Source organism: Vidua macroura, chromosome 6 (assembly GCF_024509145.1).
Source record: "Vidua macroura isolate BioBank_ID:100142 chromosome 6, ASM2450914v1, whole genome shotgun sequence".
Classification (NCBI taxonomy): Eukaryota; Metazoa; Chordata; class Aves; order Passeriformes; family Viduidae; genus Vidua; species Vidua macroura.
This window is the reverse complement of record NC_071576.1, coordinates 31,374,795-31,398,925: the sequence shown is the minus strand read 5'-3', so window position 1 is coordinate 31,398,925 and position 24,131 is coordinate 31,374,795. Positions and strand designations below refer to the sequence as shown.

The following is a 24,131-nucleotide window of genomic DNA, read 5'->3' as shown; positions in this document are numbered from 1 at the left end:
TTGACACTGTTAATCAATTAAAAGACATAAAGTCCACCTTCTGTCCATTGTCCTATGGATTGAAAGAGCTGGATATACTTTTTTCAAAAACACTTTCATAATTCCCAGATTTGTTGTATTCATGCCAGACAGAAATGGCTTATTGGGTTACACTGATTTCTGGAGGCTTCTGACAAGTATGTGGGGGAAGAAAGGAAGGGAAATTAAGCATGTAAGCAGCAATGGTGTAATACAACTTAAAGGACTGCATAGAAGGTGGTTTTACTTATTTTTAGGAATATAACAATTTATTTTGGAAGAATATAGTGCATTCACTTGATGGTGATACAATGTAAACCCAATATAAGTTAAATGAAGGTCAGGTGTAACTTTCTATACACAAATACATATACTTGAAGACTTGAAATGTTATGGTAATGCTTATCTGGGTTTAGAAGCTCTGCAAACTGTGTGACTGCTCATGCTTCTTTGATCATGCAGCCCTTTGGAAAATGTAGCACCTTTGGAAGAACCTTTAAGGTTTTTTTCCAATTGTACACCCTCTGAAATAATTCAGGAAACTCCTGTTTTTGTGCATTTATCTTCTCTGCATGTATGCAATCTTTTATTTAGTGTTCTACTGTATTATGTAGATAATGATAAAAACTGGTGTTCTGAGGTTTTGACATTATGTCTTGAGAATAGAATTTGTTTTTTCTGGTTGGGACAATTTACTGGCTAGATGAATATATTAGTTATGTCCCAATATTAAAGCAAAATACCATGCAATATATTTAAACATTAAAAACATAATTCTTCTCTCATAAAAAATGTTTTTGAATTAAGACTAGAAGCATTATAATCTTATATGAATTAATGTAATGCAGTAAATGCTTGGAGTTGATGTCCATGAAATGGAGAAGAGAGGACTGATGCCTTTTCCAGAGACTCTAGGTGGATAAATAACATACAGAAGGAGTGGGATTTATTTCATATTTATTTTATAGTTCTGAAGTGGTTGAATCTGCCTTAGGAAAAGTTCAAATTATTGGAGGAAAAGTAAAGTCCATTAACACCTGAATATGAATCAAATAAATGGAAGACATTATTTGTTATGTATTAAGCTATGATACTCTATAATCTTGAAAAAGAAATATTTTAAAAAGAAGATTTCTTTGCTACAATTTTTTCCATGTGGATTTTGTAGCTCCATTGCTAGATTTAACATGTATTTTGACATTGTGTTATTTTTACAACATATTTGAGCATTTGTTAGTAATTTATCCTCCAAAACTCAAGTATTTCTATAGTTTTTCAAGAAACAGGATAGTTGGATATTTTTGATGCCACTCTGTTTTCATCTTACCAAAAAAAATGAGTATATGTCAAGTAATTTGTGTCAGGTGTATGCTCCAAATGAAAGTCCATCAATCATTTTTGGCCCTTTAGTGCAATGATTGTAATTTCAAAGACGCAGGAGGACATTAAAGATAATGGCTTTTCTGTTGTCTATTATCTCTAAAAGACTTCACATAATTATTAGCATGTGTTCTCATTTACGAAGAGTGTCAATATTTTGAGTGAATTGCATTTTTTTAACTGAAAGGGATATGCCTGTCAGCAAGTTTTTTGTCCATCTAACTAAATGACGAATTACAATTAATACATTTCGTGTTTCTGCAAGAAGGGCAGATATTGCAGAAAATGTTGGAAGCTTTGCGGGGTTGAAACACAATGACTGTCTTCAGCTGTCTGTATAAGATAATAAACAGTGTTCAAACTTAAGCAGAAGTAGTAAAATGCTAGTGTATGCTTGTCCAAGGCACTCTCACTTTCTTTTTATATTTTAGGCTGTGCTGAGAAAAATAACTGGCATTCCTTGTTTATCACAAAGCCCTGAAGTCATGTAGAATATAGAATTATCCACATGGTGAATATGTTTTGTAGTTTGTCTTATTTTTGCAGTTCTGATAGGAGTAATGATATTGAGATAAGTTTCTTACTGGCTCATTCGTACCTCCTATTTGAACCTGATAAATTGCCTTTTGTGTGTAATTTAGAAAAAGACTAAAAGTTTTAAGTTTTTAAGCTAATAAAATTGTAAATAGATTTTTAAAAATATAAAGCTATGGTTCATCCATGTTGAGGAAAACATAGTTAAATTTGGCTCTCCCTTGAGTAGGAATATGAGAGATAATGTCTAGTCTTAAGCTTCTGAAATTTCATTGGTAGCTCTTGGAGTGTTTATGCAGAGTGGCTTGAGGGACATACTTTGGCTTCTTGTGCAGGATATTCTTCCTGTGTTTGAACAGGGTTTCAGCAATCCAAACATAGGTCCAGGCTGTTGATTTGTAAAAGTTGATGAGTGGGAATGGAGGGAAACACTGTAATATGCAGGACAGCTTTTTAGCTTATGGCTTTTCTCAATAAATTTAAATATTATGGAAGGAATCTATGCATCACCAGGGGGAAGGATTTGGCTTTTAATCACTTAAGTAAACTGAATCTCTTCAGATTTCAGCACCAGTAAGTGTCCTGGACAGAATATAGACATTGCAGTTTGACAAAACTAAACTGGTATGTAGTATTTAATGAAATACATTTCTGGCTACATTAGAGAAACCCCTTCTAATGGGAATGACAGAATAACTTATTAGTGTATTCAAGCTTTGGTATATCTTCACTTTTTAATTATATTATAAATATTTGAAAGATGTAAATGAGACACTTGTGTACAGCAAATCAGCTAACTTAACATTAAAAAATAGGGGAAAAACCCACAAAAATCAAATAATGCTATAGATCAGTGAAGTAAATTAATTATGACCAGCAGTCACAATTTTATCACTAAGCCAGAAGATGCTGCATCCATTACAACAATACATTCATAGTCTGGAGAAGCAACAGGCAGCTGGCAAACCCCACCAGCTGGCACAACAGCATCAGCTGGCGTCATCTGGCTTGTAACTGCTTACCTGTCACTGCCAGCTACAAACAAGCCCCAATATGCTGAGAGGTGATCGGTGATTTGTCTTTTAAAAGCATAGACTAAATAGTTCAACACAGTCTTTACAAACTTTCCTTTTATTTGCCTTATGTTTTTACTGAACTGAAAAAGTGCTGATTTTTTTGGTGTCTCCTTTCTATTTGGAATTCACACACATATGTAAATCCCCCTTAGTGACAGAATAACCATCATTTGGGACAAAGTTAGTGTCTTTGAAAATTAATTCTCTGTTTTACTACTGATTATATATTTTAACTGCAAAATCTTTCAAGTTCCACATTGATTCTAAAAATCGATGACAAAATTCCAGTATAATACTTAGAATTATAACTATGGGTTTCAAGTAGTTTTATGCTCAATGTAAGCTGTTCTGCTGTCATGGTCCTCCATTTTTGCTCTCTAATGAATTAATTATATTAGCCTTCAGTTACTTGGTTGAAGCTATTTCAGTTAGTCTGCATCTAGCTCGATGCCTGGTATTGTGACCATGTGTAAATTTGTCAAAAATGCATGTGAACATGCAGTCAGTTGCCCTTTAAAATCATTAATCTCTGGTTTAACTTTTAAAATTATATAGGACTTTCTTTAAGGGGTTTTCTCGGAAATTGTTTAGGAAGGAGGTCTTGCTTAGTGATGTGAGCTAGTTTGATCATACCTGGAGGATATAGTAGCACTTACAAATACTTCAGTGGAATGATTTCAAATGTCATATTGTCTACAACAGCTATAGCTGGAAAGGTTTTGCCTCAAACTAGGCATGTCTAATGGGGTTTATGACAACCTGTGAATTTGCCGTGAACAAGGTCAGCTTGGAGGTCAGTGAATGCTGTACAAATTGCGTACTGCTCAAACCTGTAATTATCCCTGTAAGAAGTTAATGTGCTGTGGAGTTCAGCAAATTCATGTAAAGCTTCAGAAATGACCATGATAAACCAAGCAGTTATTTATATTTGCTCAGAAGAATCAGTCAATAGGATGTGATGCTTCCACAGTGTTCATTTAAGGTAACTTGGAGCAAAATCATCTTGTCTGCATGTGTACTCAGGAGATAAAGAGCCTGAATTCTTTGCCATTTGAACAAAACACTTTCCACAGTATTAATTTCTTAGTATCCATCATATGTGCTGTACATAGGCAGAAAAAATTCTCAGGATAGATTTTTTTCAAATTTTGGCAGAAAATATGCACTATCTACTTTAAGATAAGTTTATTATTGAGTACCTACAAGAGGGACCTAAAATATCTGTCAGATCTTTGTTGAAGAGAGCGTTTGTTCCAACTCATGCATGTATGATCCAATTTCAGTACTCTAAATAAGCAAGCACTAATTTCACATTTTCATGTGAAAATATCAGTATCATTTATCTTTTTCCTTTATTTGTCAAAAAAATTAGTTTTGTATAGATAAGTGACTAAGTGTTTTCATAGAAGTATAGATTAAATATTGTTCAAATACTAAGAATATAAATTTAGGGAAAACACAGCTATTCGTTCTAATCTTGCATAGGAGTTAGTATTTTTAATAGCTTTTGTACATCAACACTAGGAAGTAAACCATCTGCTTGGATCGGAACATTTTGTATTTTTGAAGAACTTGTGTCTGTATTGCATTTTGTGATGTGCCCCTGTCATATCTTCCATACAAAATAAATCAAAATCACAAATACCAATAGCCCAGACATTGTGGGAAATTAGTTTTTTACATTTCTAACATCTGAGCTACACTTATTCTCTTCTTTATAACTAATGTCAACCAACCAAAATAACATTAGGGTTTCCCTTCCTCCTCTTTCTTCTTCTCCCCCTAAACTGACATTAGAAAGTATTACATCAGAAATCTGAATGTCAGTATATTATACTATCAAATATCTATACCCAAATGTGAAAAAAAATCCTGAAATCCCTGTGGAGTGTCAACAGTGTGGAATAAGCACATTCAGACGTGAGCAAAAGAAATGCTTTGAGTAGTGCCCAGTGTTCCAGAAGTAGTGTTGAGAGGGCATAAAAAGACAATTCTTCAATTCTGCTTGGTCAAGAATTGATTCTTTGCTGAAAAAAGAGACACAAGCCTGTTCACACTGAAATGTAAACTACCAGACAAACTAAGGAACTTGTGATGTACCCAGTGTCTTTAATAGTTCTTAAATATCATTTAAAGAAAAAGAGGGGGGAAACTATATTCCAGAATAAGTATTTGATGTGCCTTTTTCTTTTCCTGCATAATAGCATCCTACAAGAAGGAGGTGATGTTCTTTAGCAGACCTGGTGAGAATTCAGTCTTATAATTCATTTGTTAAGGTGCAGAGCACAAAGATAAGATGAAGGTCTTACTACCACATTTAGTTAATAAGAGGGTTTGATATTTGGAGAAACATTGAATTCAATTTACAGATTAGCTTCTGTTATAAAAGTGATTGAATCCTTTGTAGAGTGTTCCCTTGATCTCAGATAATTTTTCATCACCTTTCTAGATCATCAAATTGCTGGATGGAAAACGATCTCAAACTGTAGGAATTTTAATATCGAGTTTGCACTTGGAGATGAAGGATATTCAACAAGGTAAGTATTTCTTACACTTAATGTATTGTACTTGCATGGATATTTTATCGTAACCCTCAGAAAATTTCTGAAAATGTAGAGTGTGTTTTGGAAAGTCTCCTAAACTACCAGAAGAATAATTCTTCCAATATATTCTAGTATATGTAAAAGTTTCACCTAAAAACTAGAATTGAATTTAGGTACAACTCTTTCTGTTCTTTGCAGTTAGCATAACACTTTCAGTACAGTGTTTTCATATTCCTCCCCTGTAGTTCCCTACTTTCTAAAGCAAGTTGTCCACCAACAGGAATTAAATGGTGGGCTTATGTGTAAATATTTTGGGCTTCAAACATGCAGTCAGTATGTTTTAATATTTACATTTTGCTTCATCAACAGTATAAGAAGTACATCCCAAACTGATGTTACCGTGTAAGAATCAGAAGGAGAATTACTGGATGGCATTTTTCAAAGCATGGGGCTAGTCAGTTATAAATTCCATTACTGGTAGAAATTATTTGAGTTTGCCAATACAACTGTAGAGAAATACAGATTTTTCAGAACACTGGGGTGATTGAGAGTCTGCTTATGTTCTGTATTTAAAAAGATATTGTTTAAGGATATTGTTTATTTCTTTTTCACATTAAGAAAAGGAAAATATTCACCATTTAAAACAACTGCTGGAACAACTCAAGTTGATGTCTCCTTTTTTGCTATTGTTTTCCCTCCATCACATGCAAATACTGGGTAGGGTGTTGAGATGCTGCTGGCATTGATTATTATTAATTTCAAAAGAGCCTTTGAGCATCTAGCACTTTAAAAGCACAAGGGCTTACAGATGTCTCTTGGGATGCAGAGGAATAAGGAAAAGAAGGAATAACTTTGTGCCTGCCAGTATTGTGTGAAAGGTATCAGAATGAGATGGAAAAAAACCACTATTACTAAAGGTCTGAATAATTTGCTGGCAGAAGTGTCAGCAGCATAGGGATAGGATAGAAGCTTTATTACAAAAACTGGGTAATATTCTTAAGGATCTTCAGAGATTGGTTTTCTTTTTATTTTCCATGCCATGATGTTCTACTAAAATAAAGTGTGTCTATCTCTCTCAGTTGTTTGCTGTACTTGTGTAGCTTTTGAAATCTTCTGGCCAATTTATTCCAAATCTAAGAGAACATAGTGACCCAAATATTTGGGTATATATCCAATAGCATTTTTAGCTTGAGTCAGCAGTACACTTTTGAATCACATGTACCAGTTGTCCCCTTGGCTGTATTTGCATTGCAGAGCAATGCAGAGCAGTCTCAGAGTGCAAAAAAATGCTTCAGAATCAAATTAAATTAGAAGGTTTGCTTAAGGAGCGTGTTATCAGTCTCCATGTATAGCAGTCTCTAAATATTCCCCAGGATCAGATCAGAGATAGTTAAAACTCCCTGAAGCATATATAGTGTGAACTGTTGCTGTCTACAGATCCATTTCTAAATAAGACTACACTACTTGCAGTTGTAGACATAGCTAATGTAGACCTACAAGTTTAATGAAAATCAGAGTGTTGTAGAAGAAAGACACCAAAACAAGTGCTGTCACTGAAGAAAAGTTTAGAACTCATCGCCCATTCTTGTCTGAGGTAGCAAATGACTGGCCCGTCACCACATGTGTTGCTCAAGGCAGCAATAGGATATGCTGCCTCTTGCTTATGGAAACAGCTAGGACCTGCCATCAGGATTTGGGAATACCATTAGTGAAACTTGTTAAAAATTATACTAACAAAGCAGTCTGACTGATTCTAATCAAAATATGTGTTCAGAAACTATCTAGGGTGAAAAACCAGTTCACAAAACTCAGGGCAAACATTGTTCTGTAGAGAGGACCTTTAGAAATGTGTATTACTCTGAAGACAACAGTAGAATTATGCTTGTTTCTGTTTTAATGTCTGTTAATTCCATAGTATTTTGTGTAATTTAAATCTGTGGGCTGTCCCACCTCTCAGCAGACAAATTATTTGAAGACTGCTGTAATCAATGCACTGGATGAAAAGAATTCATAATAGCCTAAATGGTGCATGACAACACCTAGCCAAAAAAAGCATGTAATCGATGGGTCATGAATGTCAACTTTTTTTTTTTTTTAAGTGGAGTTGCAAAGAGCTATCTCTAACATACAAATTAAGCACTCATCTCTTTTTTCGTGCCAATTTCCATAGCATAATTCAGTACATGAAAAACAGGGAAAAGTTAATAGCCTTCGACCACTTACAATGGAGAATGTAGAAATCTGAAGCAAAAGAAAGTCAGAAGTGAAAAAAAAAATCTAATTTTTATTTTAAGCTTTTATTACCATGTTTGTTGTAAAGTCATGTACAAATGAATGTATGATCTATGTGTGTTATACTGATTAGTCTACCTTAGGCAGCAGTTGCAGAATACAGGTAGAGAAATTCTCAGATGAACTGCCCTGTGCATACAGATGCATGCAGAATTGTATACAGAGAAGACAAAAGTAACCACAAGAAAAATTGCATCTCCCTTTAAAATAGTGTGAAATTCCTGCATCCATAGGATTATCCTCTCAAATCAAAGTACATAGCTTCACAGCATATTCTGTAGATAACTCAACAGTGCAAAACAAGCAAGTGGCCATATCTGGCATCCAGATGTTTGAGTTTGCATTTGATAATGTGCCAGCCAGCACACTTCAGGAGGGGGATCTCCCACACATGTTTGTTTAAGAGAATGAAGATCATCCCTTTGCAGATAAGTTTATATCCATACTGCTTCTGAGTACATTCTAAGGAGAAGACAGCGTAAAATTAAATAATTATTTTGGGTAGTGTTGGTGGTGTATGATGCTCAGGGAAAGTTAACACTGTCATGCTGCACCTGTCCTAATACTCAGCTTTTTTGTTCAGTGTGAGAGAACAAATCCTGGTACTTAAGTGTTCCGAGCACTGATGAATCTGGTACTGGTGAGGGCAGTAAAGTCTTTTGTTAGACCACTATTAATATTACTCATTTCCTGAGCAGAAGAACCAGGCAGAAAATCTGTCTGACTCACTTTGCTATATAGGATCTGTATATTGAAAAGACAAATAGCAGTAATCAAATTGTGCATAGGTTTGAGATTATTTTTAAGGCTGCTTCTCTGCATTTTTTAAAAACCTTTATAAAAAGAGATGAGGAATAGCAGAGATCACTTGTTAGGTACACTTTAAGTGTCCACACTTAGAGAAGTAATCTCCATTTCATACCAATCCATTTCTGTTTTATATCATTGTTCAGCTGAAATACTACAACTTGAGAGACAAACTTGTGGATCGCGGTTTTGGTGTTGAAATACTACAACTCCCTCTACAGCGAGGTGTTCCAGTTTTGTTTGTAATGGGAAATGCTGATTATAGCTGTATGTGAAAATACTGTGTGGGTCCTTGTCCCAACCTTTTACAGGGCAATATTCCTCTCACTGAGACAGTTCCAAAATAGTAGCTGGCAATAGCAGTGCACTGGAAAACACACAGTAATACTCCTTTCTACAGTGTATATCATCTGTACTGACTTTCCATGAGCTACTGAGATCCTTGTTCAGGAATTAACTGGCAAAATCATGGGGCAGCCCAGATGAAAAACCTTTAGTTACAGAAAATGGGGTGTAGATAAAATGTAGGTGTCTTATGTTCAAAAGAGTCATTCTCCCAAATCCCTCCCTACATTCACAGTACCTGCATTTTGCCACTAAAATTGTAGAGCACCAGAAGTTCTGCTTCTTTACATTGGGGACATATTTCACTGTCAAATATTGCTGGTTGCTGTCAGAGCCCATTAACTAGATGGTCTGCTGGTATACATGCTGGTATATTCTCCATGGGACTAAATCTTTGAGATGTGGTAGATCACATCAGATGCACAGTTAATAGCTTTTTGTACCCTTTGTGGTGGTAAAGTGCAGTATATTCCCCTCAGAACAGCTGCAGACTTTGCTGCTACCTTTACCAAAACCATGGTAGCTGTGCTGTAGCACTACAATGCTGACAGAATATAGCCTGTATGAAAAGGGGAGAACTTAACATTTATCCTTAGCATAGAGATTATTTCTAATGCTTGAAGTGAAGCATCTGACTGGTTTCCTTCAACTTCGTGATTTCCCCTTCATTTCAGCATACGGGAGTAAAAAATTGGAAGAATGTGTACTGTAGATTAGCCCAACCAGACTGATCAGTCTAATAACCATTCTGATTCAGTATTATATTTCTAATCATCCTGGGATTGCTCTAAAAGAGCCCATAGAAGATTTATAAATAGGTTTGCATTGTCTTAGTGCAAGTTATGCCTTATGGCACATCTAAACTGTTGCTCCAAAGTTTTGTGACTTTCCCACCAACCCAAAATATTACACATATGTATTCTATATATTCTGTATACTATGCATGAAGTATAAAGATAGCTACATACCCATCTCAGAAGTTGGAAAATAATTTTATTTAAAATTAAATGTTTTTCTCTTTTTTGGGATAATTTACAACGTACATTTTTATGAAGCTGTTTTGGACATCCATTGCATGTGGATAGGTTAACATTAGTGCCAGAATCTTTTGTTCATGACTTCTTGCAGGATTCGAGCTTTCTTAGTTACCTAAACCTCCATTGTGCCCATGGTGCTTCTTTATTATGTATATTTTTTTTTGTGTTGCATGGCAATTAATACTGGAGAAAACCTTTAAATAAGTTGATAGCATATCAGTTTGTCAGAAGTAAACCAGAGGGATTTGGATATTACAGGAAGTTTTGCCAAGTATTTAACAATCATTATCTAATTGACTAAGTCAGTCACAATTTTATTTAAATTTCCTAATGACGGGCTGCATGTTCCTATGAAATCAAGCCTTACTCAACAGAACGCAGAATGCTAAAACAACGAAGTACTTCCACGTCAAATAAATGGAGCTTTGGCAAGCTCCTTTTATTTAATTAACATACTTTTGTTTTATAATTTGGGAGCAGTTAAGGTGATTCCTTCATTTTTCATAGTCTAATTGTTGCATTAAATGTTTTGATACTATTGAGTATATGTAAGCTCTGTCAGCAGGACTTAAATCCTGATTTAGCCAAAATGTGTTTAATAGGAGTGAGGCTATATATGATTCAGCCTTAAAAATGTTGGTATTTAAGCTTATTTAGAGAAGGTAAGTATATTTTTCATATTAAAAATATGAAAATATTAAACTCTAAGTTCTAAAGTTGTATGTACACTGCACACAGTATGCTTTAAATTCTAAGGGTTTTTTTCGCTTTACATTTTTTAATTGATCAGAATATGTGAAAAGTCTATGCAGCAGAGAATCTGTTAGATTCATTTTTTAGAAGTTAGTATGTTAAAATCTTTGGTATAAGTTTATATTTGAAAAAATGCTCTTAGTATGTGAAATGTAGCTGGCAAGTATTTTTATGTGTGCCTGTTAGTTTGAATGCATGATGCTGATCTGTTTTTTGTCCTAGCTGACGGTTATTATATCCTAATGGGTGCAACCCTGCACTAATGATCCTTGTGTATATAAATTCTTCTTCTTGTGAGCAGACACCATAGGCAACATAAAAATGTTTGCCTCAATTTCCCTGCAAAAAAGGATCTCAGAAACCAGACTTGGCCAAGTAACAGATTTTTTAAAGGTAGAGGAACCCAATAAAATTACCAGCTTTTCACAGCATGAGTCTACTTCCTTCTGACATATTGTGAGGTGTAGGTGAAATATTCTAACTGAACTGACAGTGTAAGGAAGACAGCTAACTAGAAAGCAAGATGAAAGTAAAAACCACCGATGATGATTGATATTGTAATAGCTATTAATTGTTTTGGAGCCTCTTTTGTGGATTTATGACACTTCACCTATATTACTTACACTTACGTAAGCCAGATATAATGAGATTTAATGCAGTAAAGTATCACGGTTAAATTCACTGTATCAGAAAGAGCTTTTTGGAAAACATACCAAGGTTTGTATTAATTTTGATGAAGTTAATATACATGTGATTAAAAGTGGGTTTTGTTTTTCATAGAAAAATTAAAAAGCTTTTGTTACTTTAAGTGAAAATCAAAACAATTACTTTCTTTGATCTAGTGCAGTGGGTTTTTTTAAGCTGCCCCAATTCAAGCTAATTTACACAAAATACTGTGAATGTATTTGCACATGCCATATTTTAATAATAAGAAGAATATGAAGACATCTGTAAATTTTGGGATTTCTTCCAGCTTTTCAAAATTAATGCTTTTTTTCAAAAAATGGGCCAATCTTCATAAATTTGCATGTTTTCATTTTTGTCTTCTGCTCAAAATGTGCATGGCATTCAGTTCAATCAGTTTGAATTGAAAAAAAAAGGGCTAAGACATTAAAATGTATAAAGATTAAATAAAGGAGGTTATGTGGATTTTGGCAATACTTCTGACTTACTGGGAATATGTCTCTACATACATTGACATCCTAAGGTGTCCGGCTGTATGGCTTGATTTTTAACTGCAATTGTCTGTCTGTGCATTCATTGCTAATAATAGCAGTACAGGTTGTATAGCAAGTAAATCAGAAAATATTTTCTGAGTACTTTTATACAATCTCATGCTCTCTCCAAGAGAGAAAATAACTTATGTCAATATCTAATTGATTGTTATTAATTCTACTAAAAATGTGGTTTAGCAGATTGTATTTCATTAGTTTTATTGTAAACACTTTTTGTTTTATCATGTCACTTCAAAACAATGCTGATTTGTTAGATCTGATGTTGAGTACAGAAACGTGGGTAACATAACAGAGCATTAAAAACCACTTTGTGATTCTGGGGCCATTTTGGTGACAAATATCTGGCTAAAATATTCAGCTAGGTGTATAACACTTGATATTCTTATTACAGTGGGTTTTTATCCAACTAGTTCCTGTCATCATAATAGATCTGTACATAAAAATTTGACTATCAATTACATGCTTTGCATTTCTTATACAAGTTTAAATTGCCTCCAATAAGTTGCTTTTTCTAGATAGCTCTGGACTAGTAAATTTCTCCTTGTAAGCAGATTTCAGAATATGCTAAAATAGGATAAAAGTTAAACCACAAGGGGAAGTTTCTGAACTCAATATGCATATTGCAAATAAATATATTGGACTGTGAAACCAGTTTTTCAAGAGATTTTCCATCTCTTAGGTTCTTTTGAAATTTTATTGGATGATGCAGAAGATAGTGCAACTCTTGGAACTGTCTTGCAGGAGATAAGAGAGAATCTCGTAAATTCAAATCCTAAGGAGTTTTCTTTAAACAAAGATTTTTGTCAATGTCAGTGGTTCAGGCTTTACAGTTGGTTGCAGTCTCGAGGGTTTTGAATCTTTCCAGTAAGACAAAAATGGTTGAAAATACTGCTTTTTTCATTGATACTGTCTTCTGTGTAATTCTTTACTTCTAACCTAGGTGTAATGTCAACAGATGGAATAATAATTGACAGGCAGGATTTTAAAGCATTCTAAATGTCGCTGGACCTTTTAATAAAATTAATTAGCCTGCCACAGAGAAAATTTACTAGCCTGCTGGTTAATTTCACAATGTAAAATCATGGGGTAGGTGGTAGAGCAGGCGAAAGCTTATTACTTTTAAATAATTATTTAAAGATGTGTGCAATGCCCCTTTCAAACATGGATTACAAATGCAGCAAGAGCATTTAAAATCCTCTAAGTTCATAAGCAGTCAAGGATCATTTGAGGAAATACAATGCAGTTGAATTAAAAGTTATCACATAGTAGCTAATAACATCTCACTGGTTATGCTCTTGATTTTTTTCGGAATTAATGTTCTCAGTAATAGATAAGCTTAAGTAATGAGTTCAAAAATTGTGCCTAGTCCCCTTATGAATCTTGAGGAAAATTTAAACATCCAGAATTACTTCCATTCCACTGTGCATCTCTCAGCTTACTGGAATTTAACATTAGAGTGTGTTAGAAAGCACTACGAAGCAATCCCATTTAGTTTTCAGAAGAGTTACAACGCCAATTTTCCAATACCAAGGGTTTCAAATACCAGTAGCCTAAATTGTATGGGATTTGCAAATGTTGGGAGCACCTATGTCATATATTCCAAATGCAGTTATATTTGGAACTAAGATAGGAAACATTTTGAGAGTTCTCAGTTTTAGTAATGAAGCATAATTAATCACTGAAGAGTATACTGCATGTGTGTCTGTGTGGTGTTGGAAAGGATTTATCTGTAAATTGTCATGTGGATAGTTTTCTGTTGGATAAAGCTAACTTAAATGTGAACTTGTAGAAGATAACTTAAAAACTGTAGCACAATCTTTTCTGCTTGCAAATTTATAGCTTGCAAACTTTGAAAGTTTGTCTGCTTGACTACTTACCAACATTGCTAGCTCCTAGACAAGCATATCTCACTGATTTCCCATGTGCACAGGGAGACTTAAATGCCCTCACTCTCAATTCCTTCCAATCCAGCCTTCTAAGCTAACATGAAATCTGTGCTGTTCATTGTCTGGTATCAGTTGTTCTCATGTTCTCCTTCCTGGTCAGCTGCACAATCAACTGGCTGCTTGACTGGTCACATCTTTGACTGCTGTTTATATTGGAGAGAAAAATTAGAACTCTACTCTCCTGAGACAGAGTTTATAGAACATTCTTGCAGGAGTACTGTGATTTGACATCAGAACAAAAATTAAAATGAAATGCTGAAAAAAAAAATATCAACTGGAAACATGTATGTCCTGTATCTAGGTTAGAACCCTGTGGTACATTTTTCAGGAAGAAGAACTAAGTCTTAATTTTTTGTTTTCCGGTGTCTAATTTGTGTTTGTATTCTATACAGCTATATTGTGTGTTGATGACTCTGTAGTAGATCTGGAGACACTGGAAGCCCTATATGAAAATGTAAGTAAAGGTGGGGTAAAAATGTGGTTCATCGCCAAAGTATTTTGGATACAGACTTCAGGCTGCTCAGGGAACTAGTGAGTAAGGTCCTTTGAGAAAATGCTTATGAAGGTTCTGGGGTCCGTCAGTGCAGATTATTTTTCAAATACCACCTTATGAAGGGCGGGCATAGGAGCAGGCAATTCCTAAATTTAAGAGTTCAAGCAGATGAAGCAGAAGGTTGTTTTGTCCAAGCTGGGATCTTTTTTTGGAGCCAAGGCAAAAAAGAATGCGTATGCCCAGTGAAGGCAAGGTCAGCTGATGTGGGAGGAATACAGAGATAATACAGAGATGCTGCTTGCCACTCTAAGGAGAGAATTTGTGCAGCCAAAGCTCAGTTGGAGTTGAAGCTGAACAGAACTGTGGAGGACAATAAAAAGAGGTTTTTTAAAATATGTTAATGGCAAAAGGCAGTATAAAAATAGCATCAGCTGGTTACAGGATGAGGATGGCCACTTCACAAACACGGATATAGACAAAAAGATGTCTTAATGCTTTCTTTGCCTCTGTCTTCAACACTGATGATGGGGCTGAAGGGCTCCCAGTGCCCTGGGCTGGATGACCATGACTGTGAGATTGATCAACTCCCAGTCAATTCTGAACTTGTGGGATGTACTGCTCCAGCTGGATCCCTATATGTCTATGGGACCTGGTGGAATTCATCCAAGAATATTCAAAGAGCTAGGTCATGTCATTATAAGGCCTTTTCTTTATGATACTTGAATGCTTTTGGAACTCTGGAGAGGTCCCAGTCAACTGGAAGAGTGTTTGGACAATGCTCTCAGGCACATGGTGTGATTCTTGGGGTGTCCTGTGCAGGGCCAGGAGTTGTACTCAACGATCCTGATGGGTCCCTTTCAACTCAACGTATTTGGTGATTCTATGACCAAAGGAAGCCAGCTGATGTAATCTTTTTGGATTTCAGTAAAGCTGTCAATGCTATCTCCCACAATATCCTCTTGGATAAAATATCCAGCACACAGTTGGATAAAGACATCATGTGATGGGTGAACAACTGGTTCATGGGTTAGGTGTAAAGAGTTATGATTAATGGGGTGACATCAGACTGGTGACCTGTCACTAGTGACATTCTGCAGGGCTCTATCCTAAGCCCTTTGCTCTTCAACATCTTCTTTAACAACTTGGATGCAGGACTGGAATGTGTATTGGTATAGGTAAGTTTGATGATGATCCTAAACTGGGAGGAGCCATTGACTCCCTTGAAGGCAGAGAGGCCCTGGCAAATCAGAGGGTTGTGCTATTACTAACTGCATGAAATTAAAAAAAAAGCAAGTGACAGATTCTGCACCTGGGATGGGGCAACTCTGGGGAGTGAAACAGTGGAGAGAAGCTCTGTGGAAAGGGACATGGGGCTTCTGGTCGATGGCAAGCTGAACATGAGTCAGCAGTGCCCTGGCAGCCAGGAGGGCCACCTGTGTCCTGGGGTGCATCAGGCACAGCATCACAGCCGGGCAAGGGAGGGGATTGTCCCCTCTGCTCTGCTCTGGGGTGGCCTCACCTCCAGTGCTGGGGGCAGTTCTGAGAGCCACAGTGTAACAAAGTGTTAGCATCCAAAGGAGGGCTATGAAGATCGGGAAGGGTCTAGAGGGGAAGCCGTATGTGGAGCAGCTGAGGTCACTTGGCCTGTCAACCTGCAGGAGACTGAGGGAGGGCCCTCATGGCTGGCTGCAGCTTCTTCACAAGGGGAAGAGGGGAAGATCTTCTATTTGCAGTGATAGTCATAGGACCTGAGGGAATGGCCTGAAGTTATGTCAGGGGACATTAGGTTAGGTATTAGGAAAAGGGTCATCACCCTGAGGGTGTTTGGGCACTGGAAGAGGCTCCCCAGAGAAGTGGTCACAGAATCAGCCTGACAGAGTTCAAGAAGTATTTGGAAAATATTCTTGGGCACATGGAGTGACTCTTGGGGATGGTCCTGTGTAGTAAATGGCATATAAGGCACTGAAGGAATTTATCATAGATATTTAAGCATCACTCTTTTGCATAGTCTAAATGTTTCTCAGTGAAAAAAACATAATTGCTGCCTGCTAACAACAGGCAAAGTAGTAATTTATTAATTTCTTATTAATTAGTAACTAATTAGTTTATATTAATTCACTCAGAGAGCACAAAAGGATGAACTGGAGAAAATCAAGCAATATTATCAGACTTCAAAAGAGGAGGAACTGAAGCTTTTGGATAAACCAGAACAGTAAGATTATTTTTTAATAGTTTGTCATTATATAATGTAGTCCTTTGATTATATGTTGAAAGCCGTTTTGATACATAATTCTTGGTAATTATGAGCTTTTCTAAAATTATAAGCTTTGTGTATTTCAAGACATGATGAAAAATTTGCCCTTATCACAAAACTTTTTTCAGACATGACAGAGTGATGACAAAGTCACATCAACTTTGACCACCACAACTGATAAAATACGTAACCTTGAATCAGTAAGGATTTTTGTTCCCATTCTCACATTTGTAAAAGGCTTATCCTTCCTTTAGAGCATTTATTACTAAATTAACATTACATAAAGCAGGGAAAGACTGATTTTGGTTGTTAATTATTTGAAAAAGCTGCATGAACAGAGGGTTTGAGTTGATCCTATGGCCAAAGACACCTCGTACACTCTGGTCAATTTCACTGAAGACCTAAAAGACTGATGCCACAGTTCTTCTCCTGCCACTGTTGTGGCCAGTGACAGCTGTTAGGATGAAAAACTTAAGTGTTGCTCCTTGTGTTGTAATACACCTTAGACAGATGTGAAAGAATCCTAAGAATTTATGAACAGAACAGTAATTCTGAATTTTATATTTGTGTAGGCATTTGATTTCAGATGTTGGCCTACCTGTGTTTTTTGTCGTCTGCTACTTCACTGCTTTTTTCTTTTGTACTCTTATCCTCTTCAATTCTTCCTTTCCAGAGGCCTCTCTGTCATCTTGTTTCCTGCTCCATCTTCTCTGTTTTTGTCTTTTCTGCTGTCTCTGGTGTAAGAAAGGGTAGGGGGAGGAAGAATTGAAATAGAGATGGTATATGATTCATTAATGTCAGAATTACTGTATTTTCATACCTTTTTTTCCCATTAAAATGTTAGTGCTGAAGAACAGATTATTTTTTTTCTTTTTCTCCTTACATAAGACAGCTAGACACTCCTTTGTGACTGCACGCTAAGGAGTAGGCAAATATTAGGAGATAAGGCTATTATCTTACTCTTGATGAAGAGAGGCTATTGTTCTTTAGTAGGTCTGAAGAAGACAAATATCTGTAAAGTTTATATACTAGCTTACTTTTGCATCCTATATCCATGGCTTTCATTGCCTTGGCTTGAGGCATAAGGATACATTGTGTGCCTAGCTGATGTTTTCCAGAGCTTGAATCTTTGGCAGTCTGTTCACTGTATGTCCAAGTTAAATATGAATGCATTTTGTCTTCTGGAGAATACAAATCTTGTAGACCTCTAGGATTATAGGAGGTTGTCTTTTTTGTAATTTATAGTAGAGAGAGGTTAATCTTAATTAAATACAAAGTTGGATTTATACTATCATTGTTCCATAATTAAGAACTGTAAATGAAGCAGTTATGCCTGGTGGTTCAGAGTGAAATAGTAGTATCAAAGACAAAAGCTATTTTTTCATCAATTATTACTCAGTGCTCTTTCTGCAAGTTTTAAGTATCCCATTTTTACCCTGTTATTAAACTACATAGGTTAAGAAAACTAGCTTTTTAAAAGGTAGCTTAAGGGGCTATTTTTACAACTATCTTTATGCACTTCTGTAAATTTTGTTGGACCTTCAAAATAATGTGCTTTCTGAAAACTCAGTAGATCATGTGCCCCGGTCTCAGTCAGCCTCTAAGTCAACCTAACTGCAGTACTGGAGATTCATTGGAGCTGTGCTTTACTTATTAGCCCCATAAAAGGTTAAAGACAGAAAAGTGCTAAATTTGTATGTGTGATTAAAAATATTTGCTGTGGGGCATAAGCCTCATGTATTGCCTTTAATGAGGATCAGAACAAAAGTGTAAATGAAATAATTTATCAAATAGTTGCACATACTAACAATAGTCATTCATATAGTGAAACCTTTGATTTGAGTTCACTGAAGTCTAAAGGAAACTCTTACGTGCTTGGATTACCAGACAAATAAAAAGCTTCGGTGGTATCACTGACGTTCTTCTGCACACATGATTTTTATTTGTCTTGCTTGTATGTTAAATTTGGTACAAACTGGAAGTATGACAGCAGCATAACAATACCCCTCCTAAATTATGCTTCGTGATAGTAGCTGTTAAAATGCTAATATTAATTGCCATGATAAAGATTTATATGCAAAATTTGCCACAGTTTAGGGCTTTGCTAGCAGGATACAGATGCTGTAGCTCGTTTCCAAGACACCCCATTTAGTTGTAGTATATTGTCTGTGTAGGCGTCTCCACTGTGAAATAAGTACTAATAAAGGAAATAGTAACAAAATATGGTACTGGTTTGAATGTAGTTTGATTCAGGAGTTAGGGAGTGATTTATAATCCCTGTCCCAGTAATGCCACTTGCTTCTCTTTCAAGACAGTTCTACTTGGACTTCAGTTTAAATCCTGCTGTTGTACTTAGAAGCTTGCAGGATTAGAAACACCTTTTTCCCAAAAAATTGCTTCTAAATTTTATCTTCTTCAAATGCAGATCAATGTGATATGAAAATTAGTTTACCTCCTTAGAATCAGCCTTCCTTGTCCATGTTCTGCAAGAATGCTCTCTTATACTAACACCATAACAATAGGCCTGGCTTGAAAATTCTCTCAAGTCCTTAACTACAAGATTTGGTAGGCTAAAGGAGTTTTCAAGTAAGTGCATTTTTTATTTACAGATTCTGAAAGAGAGGAATACAATGTACCTCATGAAGATGCACAGCATATTTTCTATGTTTATTTTAGGCCATCAGACTTGTAGTGATGAGAAACCCATCCAAAAGCTATGTCACAGCTACGTCATCATTATTTTAAGTTGAAATCACACTTTTCTCAGAGTAAAATTGAAATAAAAATGTTTTTTTCTCTTCGAAGTTTTGTCCATCTGATTTGGTGGTTTAGCTGTGACAGCCGTAGTTTCATGCTATGACTTTTTGATTAGTTGCTACATTTGTAGTCACTGAGATTGTTTTCGTGACAGATTTCAGTCATAAGTGTTCTGTCTGGATATTTACTTTGGATACTCTAAATTCTAGAATCTGGAGGCATCTTTTTACACTGATGCTCTTTTAACTCTTAGCACAATGACATTGTATTGGATGGTCAGCCATGTGGGAAATAGTTCTCTTTTCACAGGAAGGCAAGAATATGTGTCATTTGACTTTATAAATTTAAACTTTTTAATTGTATGTATGTTAGAACTTTAATGAAGCAGTTTGGTTTTTCTTTCCTTTGTTTCTCTCACACAAAGTGCAAAATACCCTCTTTTTTTTTTCCTGGCAATACCATTCATTCCCAATAGGAAGCATTTTTATTAATACCAGCTTGGCATTTCTTTTTTCCCACTTCTTAAGTCTAAGAGCCAAGCTGGGCCTCCCTGATCCTTCTCTCACAAATAGGTTTTTTCATCAGCCAAGAAAGAAAAAGAAACAAAAAAATGGTATTCCAATTAAAACATAGTATTTCACACCAGTCACAGGTGAATTCTGCTGATTTTTTAAACAGTCACTATGTACTCAGCAAAGCCTAGCATGCATGAGAAATGTATAAAGCAGATTTAAACATACTGGTATTATTTATTGTGAAAAATAAATTATTTGGAAAAATCGGGTCTATTGGCTAAATAATTTAAATTAAGAAGAATTCAAGATAATAAATTGAATACTGAATTTCCTATAATTCAGTGAGGTAGAAAAAAATCTTTACGGCATTGCATTAAGGGGAATTGAAGGATATCTGTAGACAGGAGATTAGAAGATTGATGCTAAATTGATATTGGAGCAAAAGACAACTTTGGTTCTGGGTTTCAAGAAAGGTTGTGTATCTCTGAAATCTTAAATTCAAAACATAAGAGCAAATTATTGTTACTATATACTGTTACTATACTAAATGCTAGAGTTTCTTGTATTATTAGTCAAACTCGTATATATTAAATTGATGAAAAGGAAGGAATTATTCATGCCTTTGGGATGCTTTCATTTTTTGAAGTCTGAACTACGGCTGTTGAATATGCCTCCATTTATTTTTATTTACCAAAAGTTAACAGACGGAAAGCTACAACAGAGTCATGAGGAATATACACCTGTGAGGACAGATATAGAGGAGATGAAGACTTAATAACTTTGCTGAACAGTGACTGAGGGCAGATAGGCCCTTCAAGTATTTTAGAGCTAAATACACAGCTAGGTGTATTCCCATAAAACATGCTGCTATATGATTAAAAGTATGGTGCAAATTAGAAAAAGAAAATTGATGCTAAGAATCAGAAGAAAGCTGGCGGCAGAAATTTTATATTATGAAATTAATTTGTAGGAATATATTGAGTTCTGTATTTCTGAGCACATTTTTAAGGGATACAAGACTGCATAAGTAGTTATATAGGTAGTGCTATGTAGATTTTCCCTTAAGTTTGACATACTTCTGTTTATTACTGTGCAGCTATGATAGTCAATGGGTTTATATGATAATAATTAATGTCTTGCCTTTTTCTTGACATTAATAGGATTTTTTATGCATTCTTAGCATAAGGAATATAACAATTATAAATTCTGACAGATTTGATTGAAATAGGAAAAAATGCATGTATATTTCATGATACTGCAGGCTTTGATCCATTATGTACCCCACCGAGAAGAATTATAAAGATTCATTAATAGTCCTTTTTTCTCCCCAGATTTCTGTATGAGCTGTCTCAAATCCCCAACTTTGCAGAACGAGCTCAGTGTATTATCTTCCAGTCGGTTTTCTCTGAAGGGATAACATCAGTGCACCGCAAAGTAGATATCGTGACTCGTGTTTCCAAGGTAAGTCCTAATGAAAGCTAAATTAAAATTTAAATATATTTTAGAATATTTATGCTTCTTTTATACCATAAGTGAGGAACCTGGATCTTACTTACTGGCATTTTAGGAAATAAAACTGTAGTAAATTTTTAACAGCTTAAAAGAACAAAAGGAAGAGGGAAGCAGGAAAGTGAATTGTGTGTGATGCCCCATGGAGTACATAGATATTTATTTGTATTTAAATGGTAGATTTTTATTACTTTGCATATTAAGTTAGATAATAGATAATCTCCATTAACTAAGAATCAAATATAAGACAAGCTTAGTACAATGCCTTGTAAACTGCCTTTTATTTGCATACAGCTGTTACTGCCAATAGATGCTTGTCATGTTCATTATCTTATTACTTTCCCTTGGCATCTCTTAATTTCTGGTAACCCTGATAAAGCATAATTTTTAGTATAGGACAAAGCTCTACCTAATATTTCCACACTATTTAAGACTAAGGACAAGATTTTTAAATTATAACAAATAAATTATGAAAAGTAGAACAAGGTGCAAATCAGGAGAGAAATTAAATAGTGGCCTAAAGGTCTAACATCCTAATCAGAAAAGTAATTACATTTTTTTTTTCTAATTTGAAGAGTAGTTTTTGATTAGCTTTGCTTTCACAGAGTACCCATGCTCTACCCCTTTGGAATTCTGTGCAATAGAAATAGTTACTTGTGCTTTTCCTTTCTAAAGGAGGTATAAATAAAGAATCAGTGCTGTATGAGATAGGGAAAGCCGTATTGCCTTCAGTTCAATTATGAGGAGTTGACATTGAAACTGATTTATCCAGGGTATAAGGCTACATGGTTAAGAATTATGCCTGTGGCCTCTGATTGTCAACTGACGGATGTCTTTATATGTAGCTGACAATAATTTACTAGTTCTACACTGTGTTCCTAGAACTGTTTTCTGTTCTGAGGCATGAAATTAGTTAGTTCTTAGCTCTCTTATATCTGGATTAAGTATGGATCCAGGAATGTGAATTTTCAGATCCATGACAAGCAGACTCAGTGACAGGCTGAGTCTAACCTGGTGGCAGCAAAAATAGCACATCTCCATTTGACTGTGCATGATGCAAACTAATGATAAACCACCTCCTTGTCTGTAAGATTTTTGAAGTGTTCTGAGAACGTTTAGAAATCTTCCATTAATCTTTTTGTCATTGACATATTATTTGGTGCCATATAATTTGCTTCATATGGATTACATTAAACATATGATCTTACAGAGATACAGCCTAAAAAACGGTTCTCTTAAAGTTTTGATTATTGCACCAGCTTCAGCTTCCCTTACCTACCAAGGTAAAAACAGACAAGAAAAAAACTTCAGCAAAAATAAAATGAAAATAATATTTTATATTAGCGATTAAAATTTTTATATCAACCGAATTTACAGACCATTTACAGTATCCATTTTCCAGGCATTGCTGAGCATGAAAAGTGTAAAGGAAATTTTGGGCTTGATTCTGGCTTTTGGAAATTATATGAATGGAGGGAATAGGACCCGAGGTCAAGCTGATGGGTTTGGTTTGGAAATACTCCCCAAACTAAAGGATGTCAAAAGCAGAGTAAGTACAAATGTTTGGTTAAAGATAATTTTTCTGAAGTGATTTTTTTTAATTGTTCCTTAATCTGTGAGAAGTTAATCTTTTATTTCTTACTATTCTTGCTTGAAAAAGCAAGGTGCTTTGTACAGTTTTCATTCTTTTTTTCTCTTAGCTTTTCACCTCCTTCTCTGGCACATGTATATGTTTCCTGAATATCTAATTTCTCCTTCAAAGAAAGGAGTTCAATACTACTAGGATAATTACCTTATCTGAGAACTTCTTTGTGTCTCTTTTATTTGCAGGAACTTAGTAACAGTAGGATAGAGAGAAGTGAGAGAGCACAGACTGCTCAAGTCTTCTCCAGTAAATGTCCCCATTCTTTTTTCATGCTCTTAAATGAAGGTTTCTCTGTGTAAATAAAAACTCTTTAAAAATTAGATTTAAAAACAAAATACCAGCAATTGTTCATTGTAGTGTATACACTAACAAGTTATGTGTAAGGATCAAAGAGATGTCGCACCCAACAAGATACTTTCAGTCTTTGTTTTAATAGTCAGTTAAATGGATGTAGGACATGAAGTTTGAGTGGCATGCATGAGAAAATGCTCATAGATGGCAGTAAATTATTTTGTAAAAAATTGAGAAGCACTAGCTGGTTTTTGATTAGTCATGCTAGGATCAAAGTCAGGCTGAAAGGCTAGACACCTTCTCAGATGAGATTACTTTGTTTCTTATTTCAGTAGGGCAGAGCACGAAGTGTTAGATTATATAGGCAATGGAAACACCGCTCCAAGTCATTCTTTGCAAAACATACCTAGAGACCACATGGATGTAGGAAGCAGCAAAGGAGTTAATTTTCTGCTGATGTTGTATAGACTCAGAGTGTGAGGAAAAAAATCTTTCATGCTCTTCTACTTTTCTTATGTGAAGTGCTTTCTTGACTACAAGAGATGGAGATTTTAAGATTTTGTTCCCTATTATGCTTCATGTACACAGGAATGCGTTTGTGAGACAGGCAATGTCAGCAAAAGAAGCATTTTGTTTTACTTGTTTTACTTTTATCATCATTAACGAAGTGTAGAAACACATTTAATAAATTGTTCAGTGTT

General features: G+C 35.3%; 1 protein-coding gene across 4 annotated transcripts in view; it reads left to right on the top strand.

Annotated features, from left to right (window-relative positions):
- The window catches only part of FMN1 (formin 1), a 171,928-nt gene that overhangs the window by 95,445 nt on the left and 52,352 nt on the right, over positions 1-24,131 (top strand). For all 4 annotated transcript variants that reach the window (XM_053980206.1, XM_053980207.1, XM_053980205.1 and 1 more), the window contains exons 8-12: positions 5,458-5,545; positions 14,359-14,420; positions 16,583-16,671; positions 21,317-21,446; positions 22,897-23,043. In XM_053980206.1, the coding sequence (XP_053836181.1) occupies positions 5,458-5,545; positions 14,359-14,420; positions 16,583-16,671; positions 21,317-21,446; positions 22,897-23,043 (516 nt within the window). The remainder of the gene's footprint in view (positions 1-5,457; positions 5,546-14,358; positions 14,421-16,582; positions 16,672-21,316; positions 21,447-22,896; positions 23,044-24,131) is intronic.